This window comes from Sesamum indicum, linkage group LG7, assembly GCF_000512975.1.
Source record: "Sesamum indicum cultivar Zhongzhi No. 13 linkage group LG7, S_indicum_v1.0, whole genome shotgun sequence".
NCBI lineage: Eukaryota > Viridiplantae > Streptophyta > Magnoliopsida > Lamiales > Pedaliaceae > Sesamum > Sesamum indicum.
Window position 1 is genome coordinate 3,806,388 of NC_026151.1, and position 15,311 is coordinate 3,821,698.

A 15,311-nucleotide genomic window follows, 5' to 3' on the forward strand; every position below is an offset into this window, starting at 1 on the left:
AAAAAAAAAATTTTTGATTTGTTTTTTTTTTTCCACCTACTAAACAAAGAAAAATCCTACTAAATTTGCTCTGAGCTGAATAAAGAAGGATCGAGACTCCAAAAAGCCCCCCACTCTCGGTGGTTTAATTAAAAAAAAATCTTGTATTATATTTGAATTTATTTTTGAAGTGTTTTTATTTTATATTTTAAAATAAAGAGAGAAAAATAAATTTAAATTAGTGTGTGTTGAATTTGTTAAACGAACACCTTGGGGAGATGGAAAAAGGACAAAGAAGGGCAGAAATGAAAAGAAAGACGAAAAAAACCGAGGAAGATGTGGTGGATTACATGCAAAGCACTTAGTGTCTTTTAATCATGGGCACATAATGAGATGGAACACCAGAGATAATGTATACTCCGGGTGGCATCAAGACTCGAATCATTTTATTCATCAATGATAGTCAAAAAGGAAATGAACATGAGCAATGAAGTTATGTGACAGCAAATCAGAGTGGCGCAGCGGAAGCGTGGTGGGCCCATAACCCACAGGTCCCAGGATCGAAACCTGGCTCTGATATATAGAGTGGCTTCCTACTGATTCATTTTTTTTTTCTTTTTTAAAACAAATATTTATGTTAAAAAGTTGATATCCTTCTCAGTGTCAAATGGGGATGTAGCTCAAATGGTAGAGCGCTCGCTTTGCATGCGAGAGGCACGGGGTTCGATCCCCCGCATCTCCATTCTTCTCTTCTTTATATTTTTTATTAAATGATTTTCTCTTTTAATTTGAGGTTCGGATTTCGGACCCCCACCACCATCTTTACCGTTAAGCCACACAAACCACCATGTCACCGCTCCTCGCCTCTCTAATCCCCTCTATCGCCACCGCTCAGCTGCCGCTAAAACCTCCAAACTCTCCCCTATCTCAATTCCCCCACCGCTCGTCCCCTGAAATCAACACAATCTCACGGCGAAATGCAGCCGTTTTGCTCTCGTCAATCATCACTCCACTTCTCCCTTCTTTCCTCCAACCACGCCTCGCCTCCGCGTTGTCATTCGGCATCTGTATTCAGCTTTTTTCCTATCTCATTGCGTGGAAAAACTTCTAGATCGTATGTGTTTATTAGTTATTTGTTTTTTTATGTTTGATTAGCAGGACCAAAGGAATGGCTGAAAGAGCAAAAGAAGAAGTCCGCCAAGTTTCTCTTAGCTCCGGTCGATGCCTCTCGCAACATCCTTCAGTCTGCCTATCTCTTACTAAGTAACATGCTGCTTTTACTTCTTGGCAAGGCTTATGTGATTGTCATCTTTTTTGTTTTGTACTTAATTTTGTGAGCATGATCCATCTGTCTAATTATATGAAACGTGAGTCTGAGTTATTTGTGTAACGTAGTGAAAAGTGAAGCAGAGTTCGGTGAAAATGACTTGGAAGAAGTTCAAAAGTTGTTTGTTTCGGCTGCTAGAGACTGTGTTCCTCAGGACAGGAATTCTTTCGTTGAGTTCCAAGCTAACACTGGAGTTGAGGTAACCATCATTGTTACTGTTTCAACTTCGTATAGTACATACGAGGTTTATCCTGTACTGCTGAATCACTGTCTACAGAGTAAAGCAATTTAGTAAAGAAAAAGTGTAAGAATGGAGGCAAATGGAGAAAGACAAAAGTTACTAGCTTATTTGCTATGAACGATCCATAAATTTGTTATCTGAAGTACTGTGACTTTTAGGTTTGCACATTCCGGTTGATTGTGAAAAATGCATCATCTTTGCTTGATGACAAAGATCCAATCAAGTTAGAAGCTGAAGCCAAGCTCAGTGATCTCGTAAGGTATGTCTTTGGTCAGTCATTGTGTCTAGCTTTCTGTTGCTACTATATACTTTGAATCATGTGAAGACATGGAACTTGTGAAAATCTCAACGGAAGCTGTGGAAATAAGCATTTTGATTGTAAGAAGAGAGTAATCTTCAAGAAGGATAAACTGCAAACTTGATGCTCTGTTTTCTATATCTTCAAACGGATGATTACAGTGTAGTATATATAGGCATCATTCTGTAACTAACAAAACTAACTGAAGCCTTACTAATAAAAGTGCTAACACGACTAAATAAAACGGGTAGGGTAAAATTACAACTTAAAATAATAAAAGCGCTTCTATTAGGATAAAAAGCTAAAGAGCGTGTAACGCTTCATCCTTCTTCCTGGCGATGGCAAGCTTCTGAGCATGAAAGCTGCTGGATATCTTAGCTACAATTTTACAGAACTGCATGTTAAAAATGATCGCATCAGATTTATTCCCTAATGTGTCTGTTGCTGACTGCAGATCATTTTCTTCTCTTAATGGCATTGCAAGGGAAAGTGGGGTTCAACTTACTTCAGACAGGTATGAAAAGAGAGGGATAAGGATATCATGCCTTCCTAGAGTAGCTTTCAAATTTATGATACTAACCAACAGTTGTTAATTTGAAGTTATCATATATTTATATGCTATTTTGACTCTGGATATGGTTCACTTATCCTCTGTGCAGCAGACAAAGAGCTGCAGATGCACTTAAAGATACAATATCTTCACTAAACAACTTTGAGCAGGTTATCAAGGATTGTCTTCAAGTTTGATGACTTCAATTCTGGCAAGCAGGTTTTGACCGCTACTTCTTTGCAGATGTAAAAAGAATGTATTGTAAAATAGGTGCTATCTTTATTATTAGTTTCACCAACATTGTTAATTACAATTTTTCTGCACTTCAAGAAACAAAAATTGAGTAGCGTTGGACATTTATGGATGACCAGAGACTGATTCTCAAGGTAAAATTATCGTGTTCACGTAATGATGCATGTGGAATTTTAAGTTTGATTATGTTGACTGCAAAAGTTTATACTATTTGTGTCAAATTTGATTGGGTATCATGAACTTTTTGTCTTGATGTAGTGGTTAATGAACATAGGTCCGTACATTGCTTGTCTGGATCATACAGCCAATTGCTTAAGATTTTCAAAATGTTTTTGGGTCATGACTGACTGATGCCAGATTGAGAAAATTCCCCCTTCCTATATGCACCGCAACCGCTACTTTTGACATTCTGTGGCTCCGATCTTGATAAGAAAACGAAGACAAGCAGCTCTGTTATAATTCAATAAAATGTTATTTGCAGACATGTCTTCCACTTATAGAATGAGTTCCCAAGATTATGTTTTATTTGTCTATGCAATAGAGAAAATTGTTTAATTTTCCTCGTTGATTATAAATCCACACATATGCAGACAATGTCACATACGGGCGCTACTCTAGTAGCTCCTTAATCCCGCTTAATGCTTAATGTACGTTCTAACACTAAGGCCAGCACAAAGTAATTATAAATATTAAGTATATAAGATTAGTAGTAGTTAAGATTAACTTCTTTTCTGTCTAACTACAACCACATTTTAGTTGAATAAGTATGAGAAAGTTTGATATACTCAAGAGAATTCATAAATGAAGTAGACAACAAATGTTGTTTTATTACAAATACTACTGATATGTGATTAGGAGTATTTACTTAGACTATTTTAGCTATTCCATAAAATAATAGAATAGTATCACTTTTACCATATTAACTATTAAATTGTTTTTTCAGTCGAAAGTCTGTACTGCTTTATGGAGGTTGTCATTACTCGAGATAAATGAATGTTTCAGAGTTCTTAATTGCAGGAAGTATTGTATAGTCAACAGTGTAGAAAACATATACTGTATTCAGTGACAAACTTAAACGTTACTGTGTATTAGATTGCCTGCAAGTTTAATTGATGAATTGATTGATTGGTGTCTGTAATTTACAGTGTATTTGTTTCCAGTTAGGCATTTCATTTGGCCAGTCCTTCCGTTACATGATGATTTGTGATTTTGCTATAGCAGGGGCCATTAAGGTGCAATAAATTGGGGCAAAAGGAGTGTAAAAGAAATGCCTAATATGTTCTACACTGAGAGAATATTTACTACAGCTCGAGATTGTTTTACAACTCTTGATATAGCAAACATGATCACATGCAGAAAAATGTGAGGTCATGGACCTTCAGTTGAGTACAGGCAATTGTAAATAATTCCAAAATTAGGCATGTTGGTGGTTTCCTTTCGCAGCAATTCCTAATTTTTTTTCTCTCGTGTTGATAGAGTTGCAAAGTGGGTGCTTTGCTGCCATTTAACTTTATTATGTGATCCCGCCAGCTGCAATTATCACTTGCAAAACCTATAACAGATGCTAACAAGAAATAATGCCTATGTGTATACTGTAAGTGAAAGTTTGAAAGTATAGCATATACAACTCTCAATTTGGCCTCATGAACTACTTTGATTGGGTGAACCAGAAGCCTGCAACAAATACAAGCGACCGCATGGTGTCCCATCATCTGGGTGAGTTTGAATTGATCTGGGCAACTTGCGTAGCTTGTTAAACAAATTTAGCGGATCTTGTAATAAACCAAAATGAGCATCTGGATCACCAATCTGTGAAAGCTTAACATCAGAAAAACCTAGAGACGGCAGTAGTTGATCTGGCCAATCACAATAGAAGTGGAAGGTGGAGCTGGATAATGTGGTTGCTTGTCTGTTCATGAAGTCTGCTAAGAGCACTGTGTTGGTAATATTGCATTTCTCTGCAATGATTTTAAGCACATTTATGGCATGGGAATGAGAGAGATAATACAGGATTCCCTCCAGAATCCAAACTGTACTCTTCTCTGGCTCAAACCCTGATATTTGGAGCTTTTCGATCCAGTCATCTTCTGTCAGGTCAGCTGCTACTCTGATCAATGATTTTGCCACCATGGTTGGATGATGATGTTCATTCCTGGAATTTGCTGCTGCCTCTACAATAGTTGCTTTTGCATGCAAAACGTCAGGAAAATCAACCTCAAAAACTGTGCTTTCTTTCAAGCAGCTTAGACGATATGATCTTGCATCCATTCCTGCATGTAGGAGGTAGCTTCTTTCAAACTTGATTTGTTATTTTTACAATCTTCAGTTGACTCTGATTCTTAGTTGCATCTCTGCCATTCTTAGTAAATTAGAGATATAGCAGAATACTAACTCTGTAGAGAGAGATGGTTGTTGTTATTCTCTTGATAGTTGGATTTTTGTTGCAGGACCCTTTGATAGATAGGCTAACTGTGAGTTGGGGCCTGGGGTTCAAATTGGATCAAAAGTTCTGTAGAAATAAATACTCTACAAGTGTGGGGTTTTCTCTGTATTCGTATAACAGATGTAGTAGAAAGGTAAGGGAGAAGTCACTCTATTTTTTCATAGCCTCTCTAGATTATTGATGGAATAATGATTTCTATTGTCCATAGAGGGTTAAAAGATGCATCTTATTAACAAACAGAGGATTCTTTGCTTTTATGTTTTTCACACTTTGAGACTGAATGGTAGAAATTTTAGAAGTGCAGTACCATATTTAGAAGGAGCTTAAACTTAAGAAAACATACAATATTTAGCCAGTATTTGTAGGTGTTAAAATAAATGTGTTTCTTCTGATAGGTATCTTTAGATTTTAGTGTCAAAATATAAAGAATTTTATAAATTCTTAAGAAAATGTGTAGAAGTAATTTTCATATGCCATCATTTTCATCATAAACTTCTATAGTCCGAATATATGCTTGTTGACGAAAAATAAGTGGTTGGGTCTTGTTGTCTTTGGTAGATGAATTTTATGGAATTCTCATCACCCACTATATTTTCTGTTTGATTGGGATAAAATATTGAAGTGATTGTGAAAGGATATAAACTCCTCACATTCTGTTTCTCTGGATTAGGGAGTAAATCTTGCTTAGATTATTTTGGATGTATTCTCCATGTTGTAAACATTTAGTTGTTATGCGTTAAATAGTTCTACCCACTGGGGTGACTACAATCTGACTGCACCTATGCTCCTTTAGTAACAGAGTAACAGGCCAAAGAATTCATGAACTAAACTGTATTTTTGTGATTACACATTGACAAAACCCTTAACTGAGTAATTTTGTGTTCTATTACCCCAACCCCTCAAATGGTTGTGCTTCATTATTTAAATTTTTATCTAAATAAAAGACAGAAGTTCGGAATGCTACTCTCCTAGGATTGTTATATTAAAGTATAGACTGATTGATTTGTTTCTATATCATAATATGCTCTACAGTCTAGAATAATCAGTTATTGAAATGCTTGATAATCTCGAATGATCTTTACCCAATATGAGCTATTATTTTCTTTTCAAGTTGGTATGTTTTCTCACTGAACTAATCAAGGACACTAAATGCATGAACCATTAGGAAACTATAAATGACCAGCAACTCATATTAAAGCAGTGGGAATGACCTGTGGTGCTCCACCTTCAGAGACGGGGGAATACCTGAGTAATCATGTCTTGTTTTAAGTTTTCATTCCTGTAATGTTGTCTATTTCCCTTAAATTTAATGTTGCAGGCAAAACTTGGAGAACTACTTCTCCTATTGTGCAACAGAAAAGAAAACTCACTCTTTGAGATGAATGCTGTGAGCATTGGCACTTACCTGCACCCAGCAGAACAACCTGTGCTCCTCCACCATCAGAGGAACTCAGAGCCGCTTCAAGTTTCGAATCAAACCAAAGTGTTCGAACAGCGAGAATCACCCCAGAAATTTCCCTGGCATTGTTAAGCCTATCTTTCTTAATCTTTTCGTAAACGCTTTTCAGGTATGTCTCGCCTGCAAATAACTCAGCCAGCGGGTCATGGATCACCTGCTTCCACAATGCTCTTCCTGCTGCCGTCTGGCACGCTGATCGCCGAAGGAAATCCCACTCACTTTCAATCGCTGCATGAAGAGCTCTAAGACTGTCACTACTTAGCAATTCAGGTAACTTAAGTTCTGGCCAAGGCTTGTCGTTTGGAAGCCCATTTTCGTGATTCGACATGCTATTATTCTGCGAACAATTCGTGTATGCCAAAGACCAAATGAAGGCGAAGAAATAAAGAGATAATTCCACTCAACAAATATATAGTTAAGATGGAGAGGATTGTTGGTAGAGATAAGGAAAAGAGAGCCACACACAAAACCAACGTTTAGGAAAGCTGCTCAGGTATATATCCATCCTTATTGTTTGTAGCGAAAGAGAAGGTAATGAGAGAGTCCACGATTACCACCAATTCATATCCTCTCCTTCTGCCAAAGCCCCTTTTTCCCTCTCTAACCTGTCTCTTTTAACTAGTTGCAAAAAGTTGGATGCAAATGGCTCCCACCTTGAAAAATCTCTTTCTCATGGTGGCTCCCCACTTGCTTTTTTCAAGCTCACGTTTCAACTTGTACAACACAAGTACTTCTTTGCTTATTCAGTTATCTTTGATATTTCAGTTCATCTTATTGTGCATTTCTGTTGCTTTGTGACTGGTTCTGCAAGTTATAATTTCAATGATATTTGAAACGGCTAGTCAATGCTTCTAGTTGAAGTTATAACATTATTCTGATTATTTTTCAGATCGTGTTCGACACTCCTGCATTAAAACATAGAATTTTTGCCTATAACTATTGTTGTGCTATCAAATTAGTATTTGAGGGGATATATATAGGCTTGACGACATCATGTCGTCATAAAGCGAGATCAACTGAATTTATCTTGATGGGATGCAATTCAACACACTTACACTAGAATTCAGTACAAGTTCTTCACTTATTTCCCTAATGAGAAAATGAGAAGAGATATTTATGCTAGTACGAACTTATATTATTTAGGATAAGTAAGGGTAAAGTACTATTATATCTCTCAACTACCTCCATTACGCAGCTATGATTCATCGATTAGGGTTATTTCTGTAATTTATTGTACCACGTCGATTTGGTACGTTTGACTTCGTACCTTTATTTCTGAAAATATTATACTTTCATTATGTGATGTGATTTATTTTCAACAAAAATTTGAATAGTAGATGCAATAGTGTTATCTATTTGCCCTGGTTAAGTAAATCATAGCCACATAAAAAGAGTCGGAGGATGAACAAAATAGAATTTCTCTATCTTTATCATGACTAAAGTAGGTAATGACTATTAATACTCCTGAAATAATGAAGTGTAGGTAGCCATAAAAAGCTAGGAAGATCCTCCCTAAAAGCACATTTGCGACTTCGATTATTGTATAAATAGGCCGACCCTCGAGACCAAAATTGATTTTGTACCTAGCATTATATTTATAACGTCAGTATCAGCGCTTTTGTATGGACTACTTGTTTTCTTTAAATTAAATTTTCTCATTATTTTTAAAATTCCTTGATCCTCTAAAATATTTATAACACATTATATTTTACCATCAATAAATGAAAATGGAAATGTTTCACGGAAATTATTTTACAAACTCATCTTATGGTCATGATTTCCTGTGTTGGTGTGGTGTGGTGTGAGGTGTGTTAAAAAATCTAAAATTATTTTTACAGTTATCTTCTAAATCATTATTATATCTTATACAGCTTTGTGTATATTTATTTAGTGGAGACTGACGACATTGGGATGCAAATAAGTGTAGCAATAAATGAGATGGACCATGCTGATGCTAAATCCACCTGTTTTGCTGTCAATATCCAACCATCCAACATCACCCTTCTTATCCTTGTTCGAATTAAATTCGCAAATGACCTGTACCCTTCACCAACAAATATACATACTCATGCTTACGTTCATGCATTCAATACACACACGTATATTAAAAATTATTTAGGGATAATTCTTTTCCTGAAAATAAAGAAACGCTTTTTATTATCTCAAGCGAAAATATACTTACACTTACGATATGTATTGTATATGGGAAGAGATCATGTGTCCGTCCTAAGTTACTAATTTTAAGGGCGAATGATGTAGGCGCATTCCATATTGATAGCAGATATATAAACATGGGGTGACTTATAAGCTCAAATATCCTCCTTTTTAAATAAGACACGTTTTTAGGAATGAATCATGAGGCTCATACAAAATTAAGTAAAACAATATCTTTCTTAGTCGAGTCAGAAACAACGTCAAATGGTATAATCCAATAATTTCAAATACGTTTAGTGGTTAAAAAGCATATCTTTTAGAAGTACTATGGGGGATGAAGTAGAAAAACTCGGTTAACTCAATGAAACTTACCTCTAATCTAGTCCAACTCTAGAATTGGCGAGTTTAAAATGCAAAAATTATTTGGGACGGCGTCAAAGCAAGTCCACCACAGGACTTGAGATACGCTCCAAAGCTGGTTATCTTCGTATTCTAACTCGAATCCAATAATTAAAATCCAAATAGAACAGATTCATGGCAATTTACTCGACCCATTTGCCATCTCTAATAAGCTTCAATCTCAATCATTGAAAACTCATGATTCTATGAAACTGTCGATAATCACGTTTTTCATCCCATCAGAATTTTATAACCATACCTTATGTCTGCATTATATTTTTTTTAAAAAAAATATTAATTGTGGAGAAAATAAATTATGACATATTATTTTAAGATTTTTTTATACCAAATTTCACTACGTCCACAAAATTCCAGCCCCAACCCTATGTACACAATCTTTGATCTTCTAAATTAGATCTTACTAAAATATTAAAATTAAATGTAAAAGAGACATAAATTTAAATTCAAAAAGTCCGATTTACAGACACATATATATGTATATAAATGAAATGTAAATTTGTGAGTATTTTAGTTTATAAAATTTATTTTAAAATTGGTAAAATATCCAGTTGTAACACAACTGGAAATACTATTCTCCTGATAGTGCAGCCTTTAAAGAGAAAGGTGGTTGGCGCTATCTCACTTTCACTGCAGCCCTATTGGAATACGCCTATTCACAACAGTGGGGTCCAGCACACCATATTCCATCCCAGGACCAATATTCCCACTCATATTCTCGCGCATGTTGTTATTATCTCTTGATAACCCACGCATACTTCCAAACCAAGAAATACACTATATCGGAATATATATATAAAGAACAATTACGAGTTTTTTTTTAAATTTAATATAATAATACATCTTATTATTTAAAAAATTATTAAATAAAAAAATAGAATTCCAAAATTTTGTATTTGTTGTATCTCTTTAAAAAATAATAAATATATGAAAAAATCAGACGAGATGGATGAATATTTAAAAATATTGTACATAATTATCCACTTAATTCATAAAAAAATTTAAAAAATAAATAAAATTATGATTCATAGCACATAAGGACATTTTGATAATTTTACTATGAAAAATGAATGATAACCTTATAGACATATTTGGCTAATTGTTAGACGAATAGTTAAAATCATACAAATATTAGTAATTTTCAAATAATAAGAGGATGTTATAATTATGTCAAATGGAGTTCGTCCTTATTTACCCTATATAAATATGTAAATTGGAAAGCATTACTTGAAAAATGAAATGTCAAAGTAAATAATAAAATATAGGATAAATTACATTAACACTCTCCTGAGGTTAGGTCAAATTATACAAACATCCCCTGTGTTTTACAAATTTATAGCTATACCCCACGAGGGGTGTAAGTGCAATATTTTTCACGGGGTGTTTGTGTAAGTTTTGTATTTAAATAAAAAGTATTGTTGTAATTATAATTATAACGTCATGGGGTGTAGTTATAATTCTGCAAAAAGTAGGAGGTATTTGTGTATTTTAATACAACCTCTGGGGGGTGTCAATGTAACTTACCCTAAAGTCTGTAGAAATTTGAATCTTTACTTTAAAATCCACTTGATGAATGAGGTCTAATTTAGTTGGGCAAATCGATACCCTATGATCATAGGTTTGAGTTCCACAAACGTGTGAGTATTGGTCTACTTTAATAATAATTGTTAGTTTATTGTAATAACAGTTGTTGGTTAGTTATAAACAATTGACACTAATAATTAGTATAATAAATTTTTTAATGATTAAAATTTTCTTGATGTCATTATATCAATTCAAGCAAAAAAGAAAATCCATCTGAAATATTTAAAGTGTTTCACATTTTTAAAAAATCCATCATAAAGAAAATGAAATTTCAATCACATGAAAATTCGATTTCACTCATCTAATAACAAAGAATCTATTTATTAAATAAAAATAAACGTTACAGATATTAAATATAATTTTTTTAAATTATATAAAATTTATGTATGATTATACTAAACTTAAAAAAAGAATATCATAATTACTCTTAAAATTTAATATATTGTATTGTACTTTATATATATATATGTGATGATTTGTTCGTACAAAATATTTGAAATTGTAATAGAATAAGTGATCAATATCAGAAATTATAATTCAAGTCAGGTTTGGTCGAATTTAAATTAATTTAAATATAAGAGTGCAATATATTTATAATATGATTGGACTATGATTCAAGAAAGTGATCAATTATATCCCATCTATTTTGTAATTGATTTGGTTGGATAAATACTTAGATAAGAATTTTTTATTGACACAATTTATACTATATAAAAAAGAAAATTCTATTTTCATTCACAAAAAGTGATTATTTACACTACGACACTGATTTTTTAAATTATAAAAAATATCATTATGTATCTTCAACCACCCCTATTCTAATGATTCTACTCATTTATATGATTTATACTAATTATCTATACTAATATGAAAATTCCACTTACACGATTTTTTTTTATGTCGATAATATCTAGAAATTAATTTTGTTTTATTTTTAATATAATATATTAATTTATATAATTTTGTTTTTATTTATAGTATATTTTAGAATATAAATAATTAATTCAGACAGTTGCCGTCATCCAACGGAGAGACGCAATTGTACTATCCAAAATGGACGGTGAATATTTTGAGGGCGAGAAAAACACCAGCTCAGCACGTAGCAGTACTCCATAATAATCAATCAATCACCTAACGTTTTTGCTCCACCTACACACACGCACAAATTGTCGATTTGATTCCAAATGGGCTCTGACCAAATTGAAGCGAATTCAACTTTAACAATTGAAGAAAAAAGATATATATTTTCACTATAGAATCAAAACAGGAATAGGAGGATACGGACAAGCACACCCCCTACAAACTGCAAGATTTTCTTGAAAAGCGCTGCGGAAGTGTGCTAGCAGCACAACACACACACAGAGAGAAAGATGGCTGATGATATTCCATGTTGCGAGAGCAAGTTTTTTCTGTTTGTGCTGATAATCATAGGGCTGGTGGCCTTTGCTGGCCTCATGGCTGGTCTGACTCTTGGCCTCATGTCTCTTGGCCTTGTAGACCTTGAAGTTCTCAGCAAATCTGGCCGCCCCCAAGATCGCATACATGCCTGTACTGTGTTATACTCTCTTTTATTCCCTTTTTTTTTTCAGTAGAATTTATTAGTTTTTGTGAGTTTGATGATTTGGGTTTCTGGAATCTTTTCTGTTTTATCACTCACTTTGGAGGTTGGTGTTTTGGTTTTCTTATGGTTTTCTTGGGTTGTTTTTGGAGCAGAATCTTAGGTTTGATGATTTGGGCTTTTGTAGACTGTCTGTGTTAAGTTGCTCACTTGGATTTCTTGATTGGATGTTGTTTGATTGATTTGGTTTGCTTTATTTTTCAGATACATTTGATGTTGCCTTCTTCTTGAACATGTTAATTGCAATTACTGCATGCTTGTATGAGTAGTGAGTGCTGCTAGAGGAGGATCAAGAACTCAAGTTGAATTTAGCACTCCTAGATTGATGGGCTTAGTTGATTAATTGTTCACCCATCAGTACTTGATGTTGCCTGCACTTTCTGCCATGATCTTGGGATGTAAAGATATTTATTTGCTTTCCAATTTGTTCCTCTGGAAGGGGTTGAGGGTGGAGTGTAGTTACATCAGTGCTGCTTCAGAATAATGCCATACGTGTCATGTTTCTTTTTCTATTGTTTGTCTCTTCTTCTACAGGCTTTTGTTGAAAAATTATATTATTTAGTACTTCCCGTTTAGTGTTTTCAAGTTTTGTTCTCTAAAGTTAATTGTTATATTGAGCGGGCGGCAAACGCAAAAGGAGGTGGTGTTGGAGCTGTCTAGTGACTAGGACTTCCGAAAATAGCATGTTTTATGATTTCTAAATGAATTGACACTCTTATCTAGTTTCTTCTCTAACCATTTTATTTTTGGACCTTCCGTTAGGATAACAGTAAGCCTGTTGATGTCAACTTGTGTATAAGTGTTCATGTTTGCATTCTTTTTTTCTTTATTTTCATAGGAATATGGACAAATAAAGTGATCATATTCATTTTTTCGCAGCTAAAATACTTCCGGTGGTGAAAAATCAACATCTTTTGCTTTGCACACTCTTGATTGGCAACTCTCTGGCGATGGAGGTCTGTTGAGCATCGGTTATTTGATGCCCTTCGCGTGCGTGATTACAATTCTATGGTCTTTTACTGTGTAGCTTACCAAACTCTATGACCGTCTTTTGCTTGTAGTCACTTCCCATATTCTTGGACAAGCTTGTGCCTCCATGGGCAGCAATTCTGGTTTCGGTCACACTCATCCTCATGTTTGGTGAGGTGGTCAATCTGCTACCAAACTGCAGCAGAATTGGATTTTTGTGGTCTTTTTTTCTTGCATAATTTTCATCCTACTTATTGCAGATATTGCCTCAAGCAATCTGTACTCGCTATGGATTAACTGTTGGAGCAACTACGGCACCATTTGTTCGCCTTCTTCTTTGGCTGTTCTTCCCGGTCGCTTATCCAATTAGCAAGGTAAATGAAATGAAAGTTTGCTGTTCATTATGTTGTCTGCTCTTATGACATAGTTTGTCTTATGTGATATGGTCGTTCTATCAGTTATGTATTTCCTTTTTTCAACCACTTTACTAGATTCCGTAAAAGAACACGACAAAATTTATACATATATGTCATCAATAACCAGGTTTCCACGAATTTGCCCATTTCTTGACTGGATGGCGAGTTATTTCTTAAAGCCATGCTGCATGAATCAGAAACTTCATCATCTCTTTTCCTCAGATTACTGTAATCACTAAAAAGATCCTATCTTATGCCTTTCTGATTCAAAGGACCTTTTTGCTTGTAGTTTCTGGATTGGATGCTCGGTAAGGGGCATGCTGCACTATTACGTAGAGCTGAGCTGAAAACTTTTGTTGATTTCCATGGCAATGAGGTAAACTATTCAGTCATTGAGTTCTGCAATTTGGTTTTCTGGAAGATGATGCATTAGTCTTACTTTGAAGGGTAACTTTTTGACATACCTTTTTCGGTGATAGGCTGGGAAAGGTGGGGATCTGACGCATGATGAAACGACAATAATTGCTGGTGCACTGGAATTGACTGAGAAGACTGCAAAAGATGCCATGACTCCTATAGCGAAGGCATTTTCTCTTGATCTGGACGGAACTCTTAATTTGTGCGTTTATTGTTTGCTATTAGATTTAATTAATATCCCTACAACTATGTATAGTTTCCAACCCTTAAATAATCTCCCATTTCTCTATCCATATACAGGGAGACATTGAATGCTATAATGACAATGGGCCATAGTAGAGTTCCTGTTTACTATAAAAATCCAAACAATATCATTGGACTCATATTGGTAAGTCTATATTCTTCTTGACGGCAAATGCAATATTGGCGTTTTGTTACTTCTATTATCTGGATTGATCATAGAATCTTGATAATGTCATCAGAACCTTTTCGTTTCCATATACATTTACAGCATGTGATCTGCATTGTTTCAACCGGAATCTGATCTGTCTTTACACATGTAGGTTAAAAATCTTCTGGCAGTTGATCCTGATGATTCAGTTCCTCTAAGAAAAATGTTAATAAGGAAAATTCCTCGGTAAGGATAAACTTTTGTTTTTATCTTCCATTACCATTTTTAACATAAAAAAACCCTTGATACTTGAAGACACCAAAATGGCTTCAATTGAGAGCATTAGTCTGATATCCTCAGATGACATGATAGTGATAATTGGTTCTGCTTTTATAAGCTGTTCCATAATTTGCATGGATTAAAGACAATGGAAATCAGAGATGATCGCCTAGAAATATTGTTATCTTAATGCCGATCTGCTCTTCATCTTTTTGTTAATTATATGGCTTCCCAATGTCAGAGTTTACTTTAATGCTTGTTAATTTTTTGTATGAAGTATTTCTGGCCTTCTATTCTCCATGGTAATCTTGTGCGTCGGAGATTGTGAAATTAATGACTATAACAGTAAATCTCAATTCGTTTTCCAGATTTTTACATTGGCCATTTGTTGTTGCTGGGTGCCTCTTTCCATTAATATAATTGCGGAAGAAAAAGGAAAATCCAGGAGAACAATTTGTCCTCACAATAGCTGTTTACCATCCACTAATTAATTTCTTATCAAAATGTTTGTTCGGTC

The 15,311-nt window shown here is 34.5% G+C and overlaps 3 protein-coding genes, 1 long non-coding RNA gene and 2 other non-coding genes across 9 annotated transcripts in view; 5 read left to right on the forward strand and 1 right to left on the reverse strand.

Annotated features, from left to right (window-relative positions):
* Window positions 487-558, forward strand: TRNAM-CAU. The gene has a single exon. It is a non-coding gene; the product is annotated as a tRNA-Met (tRNA).
* TRNAA-UGC lies at window positions 649-721 on the forward strand. Its single transcript has one exon. It is a non-coding gene; the product is annotated as a tRNA-Ala (tRNA).
* On the forward strand, window positions 782-4,077 carry LOC105166140. Of its 4 annotated transcripts, XR_848145.2 has the most exons (8): window positions 782-1,046; window positions 1,135-1,242; window positions 1,375-1,505; window positions 1,706-1,806; window positions 2,300-2,359; window positions 2,505-2,614; window positions 2,726-2,781; window positions 3,869-4,077. XR_848145.2 is itself a non-coding variant. In XM_020695570.1 (7 exons), exons 1-6 carry the CDS (start codon window positions 827-829, stop codon window positions 2,590-2,592), a joined length of 708 nt encoding a protein of 235 aa, XP_020551229.1. In that variant the 5' UTR covers window positions 782-826; the 3' UTR covers window positions 2,593-2,614; window positions 2,726-2,804. The 4 variants fall into 4 exon arrangements, 3 of the variants coding, with proteins under 3 accessions (XP_020551229.1, XP_011083682.1, XP_011083684.1); XM_020695570.1 differs by lacking the exon at window positions 3,869-4,077 and having other exon boundaries at window positions 2,726-2,804; XM_011085380.2 differs by lacking the exon at window positions 3,869-4,077 and having other exon boundaries at window positions 2,505-2,804.
* Window positions 4,213-7,373, reverse strand: LOC105166139 (putative S-adenosyl-L-methionine-dependent methyltransferase MAB_0213c). The gene is made up of 2 exons (XM_011085378.2): window positions 6,496-7,373; window positions 4,213-4,917 (listed from the first exon to the last, which is right to left on the reverse strand). The coding sequence occupies exons 1-2, from the start codon at window positions 6,875-6,877 to the stop codon at window positions 4,289-4,291; spliced, it is 1,011 nt and encodes a 336-aa protein (XP_011083680.1). The 5' UTR covers window positions 6,878-7,373; the 3' UTR covers window positions 4,213-4,288.
* Window positions 4,642-6,501, forward strand: LOC105166138. Its single transcript, XR_002287502.1, has 3 exons — window positions 4,642-4,741; window positions 4,852-4,930; window positions 5,095-6,501. It is a non-coding gene; the product is annotated as an uncharacterized LOC105166138 (long non-coding RNA).
* The window catches only part of LOC105166142 (DUF21 domain-containing protein At1g47330), a 5,857-nt gene continuing 2,396 nt past the window's right edge, over window positions 11,851-15,311 (forward strand). Inside the window, exons 1-8 of the mRNA XM_011085385.2 lie at window positions 11,851-12,252; window positions 13,202-13,278; window positions 13,384-13,467; window positions 13,552-13,665; window positions 13,997-14,083; window positions 14,187-14,326; window positions 14,425-14,512; window positions 14,688-14,761. Coding sequence (XP_011083687.1) covers window positions 12,075-12,252; window positions 13,202-13,278; window positions 13,384-13,467; window positions 13,552-13,665; window positions 13,997-14,083; window positions 14,187-14,326; window positions 14,425-14,512; window positions 14,688-14,761 — 842 coding nt within the window. The 5' untranslated portion in view covers window positions 11,851-12,074. The remainder of the gene's footprint in view (window positions 12,253-13,201; window positions 13,279-13,383; window positions 13,468-13,551; window positions 13,666-13,996; window positions 14,084-14,186; window positions 14,327-14,424; window positions 14,513-14,687; window positions 14,762-15,311) is intronic.

Coding starts and splice junctions, on each gene's coding strand:
- LOC105166139 (XM_011085378.2), bottom strand. CDS start 6,877: ATGTCGAATCACGAAAATGGGCTTCCAAACGACAAGCCTTGGCCAGAA. Junction 4,918..6,495: donor GGTTGTTCTGCTGGGTGCAG/GTAAGTGCCAAT, acceptor TCCTACATGCAG/GAATGGATGCAAGATCATAT.
- LOC105166140 (XM_011085380.2), top strand. CDS start 827: ATGTCACCGCTCCTCGCCTCTCTAATCCCCTCTATCGCCACCGCTCAG. Junction 1,047..1,134: donor CGCGTTGTCATTCGGCATCT/GTATTCAGCTTT, acceptor ATGTTTGATTAG/CAGGACCAAAGGAATGGCTG. Junction 1,243..1,374: donor GTCTGCCTATCTCTTACTAA/GTAACATGCTGC, acceptor TGTGTAACGTAG/TGAAAAGTGAAGCAGAGTTC.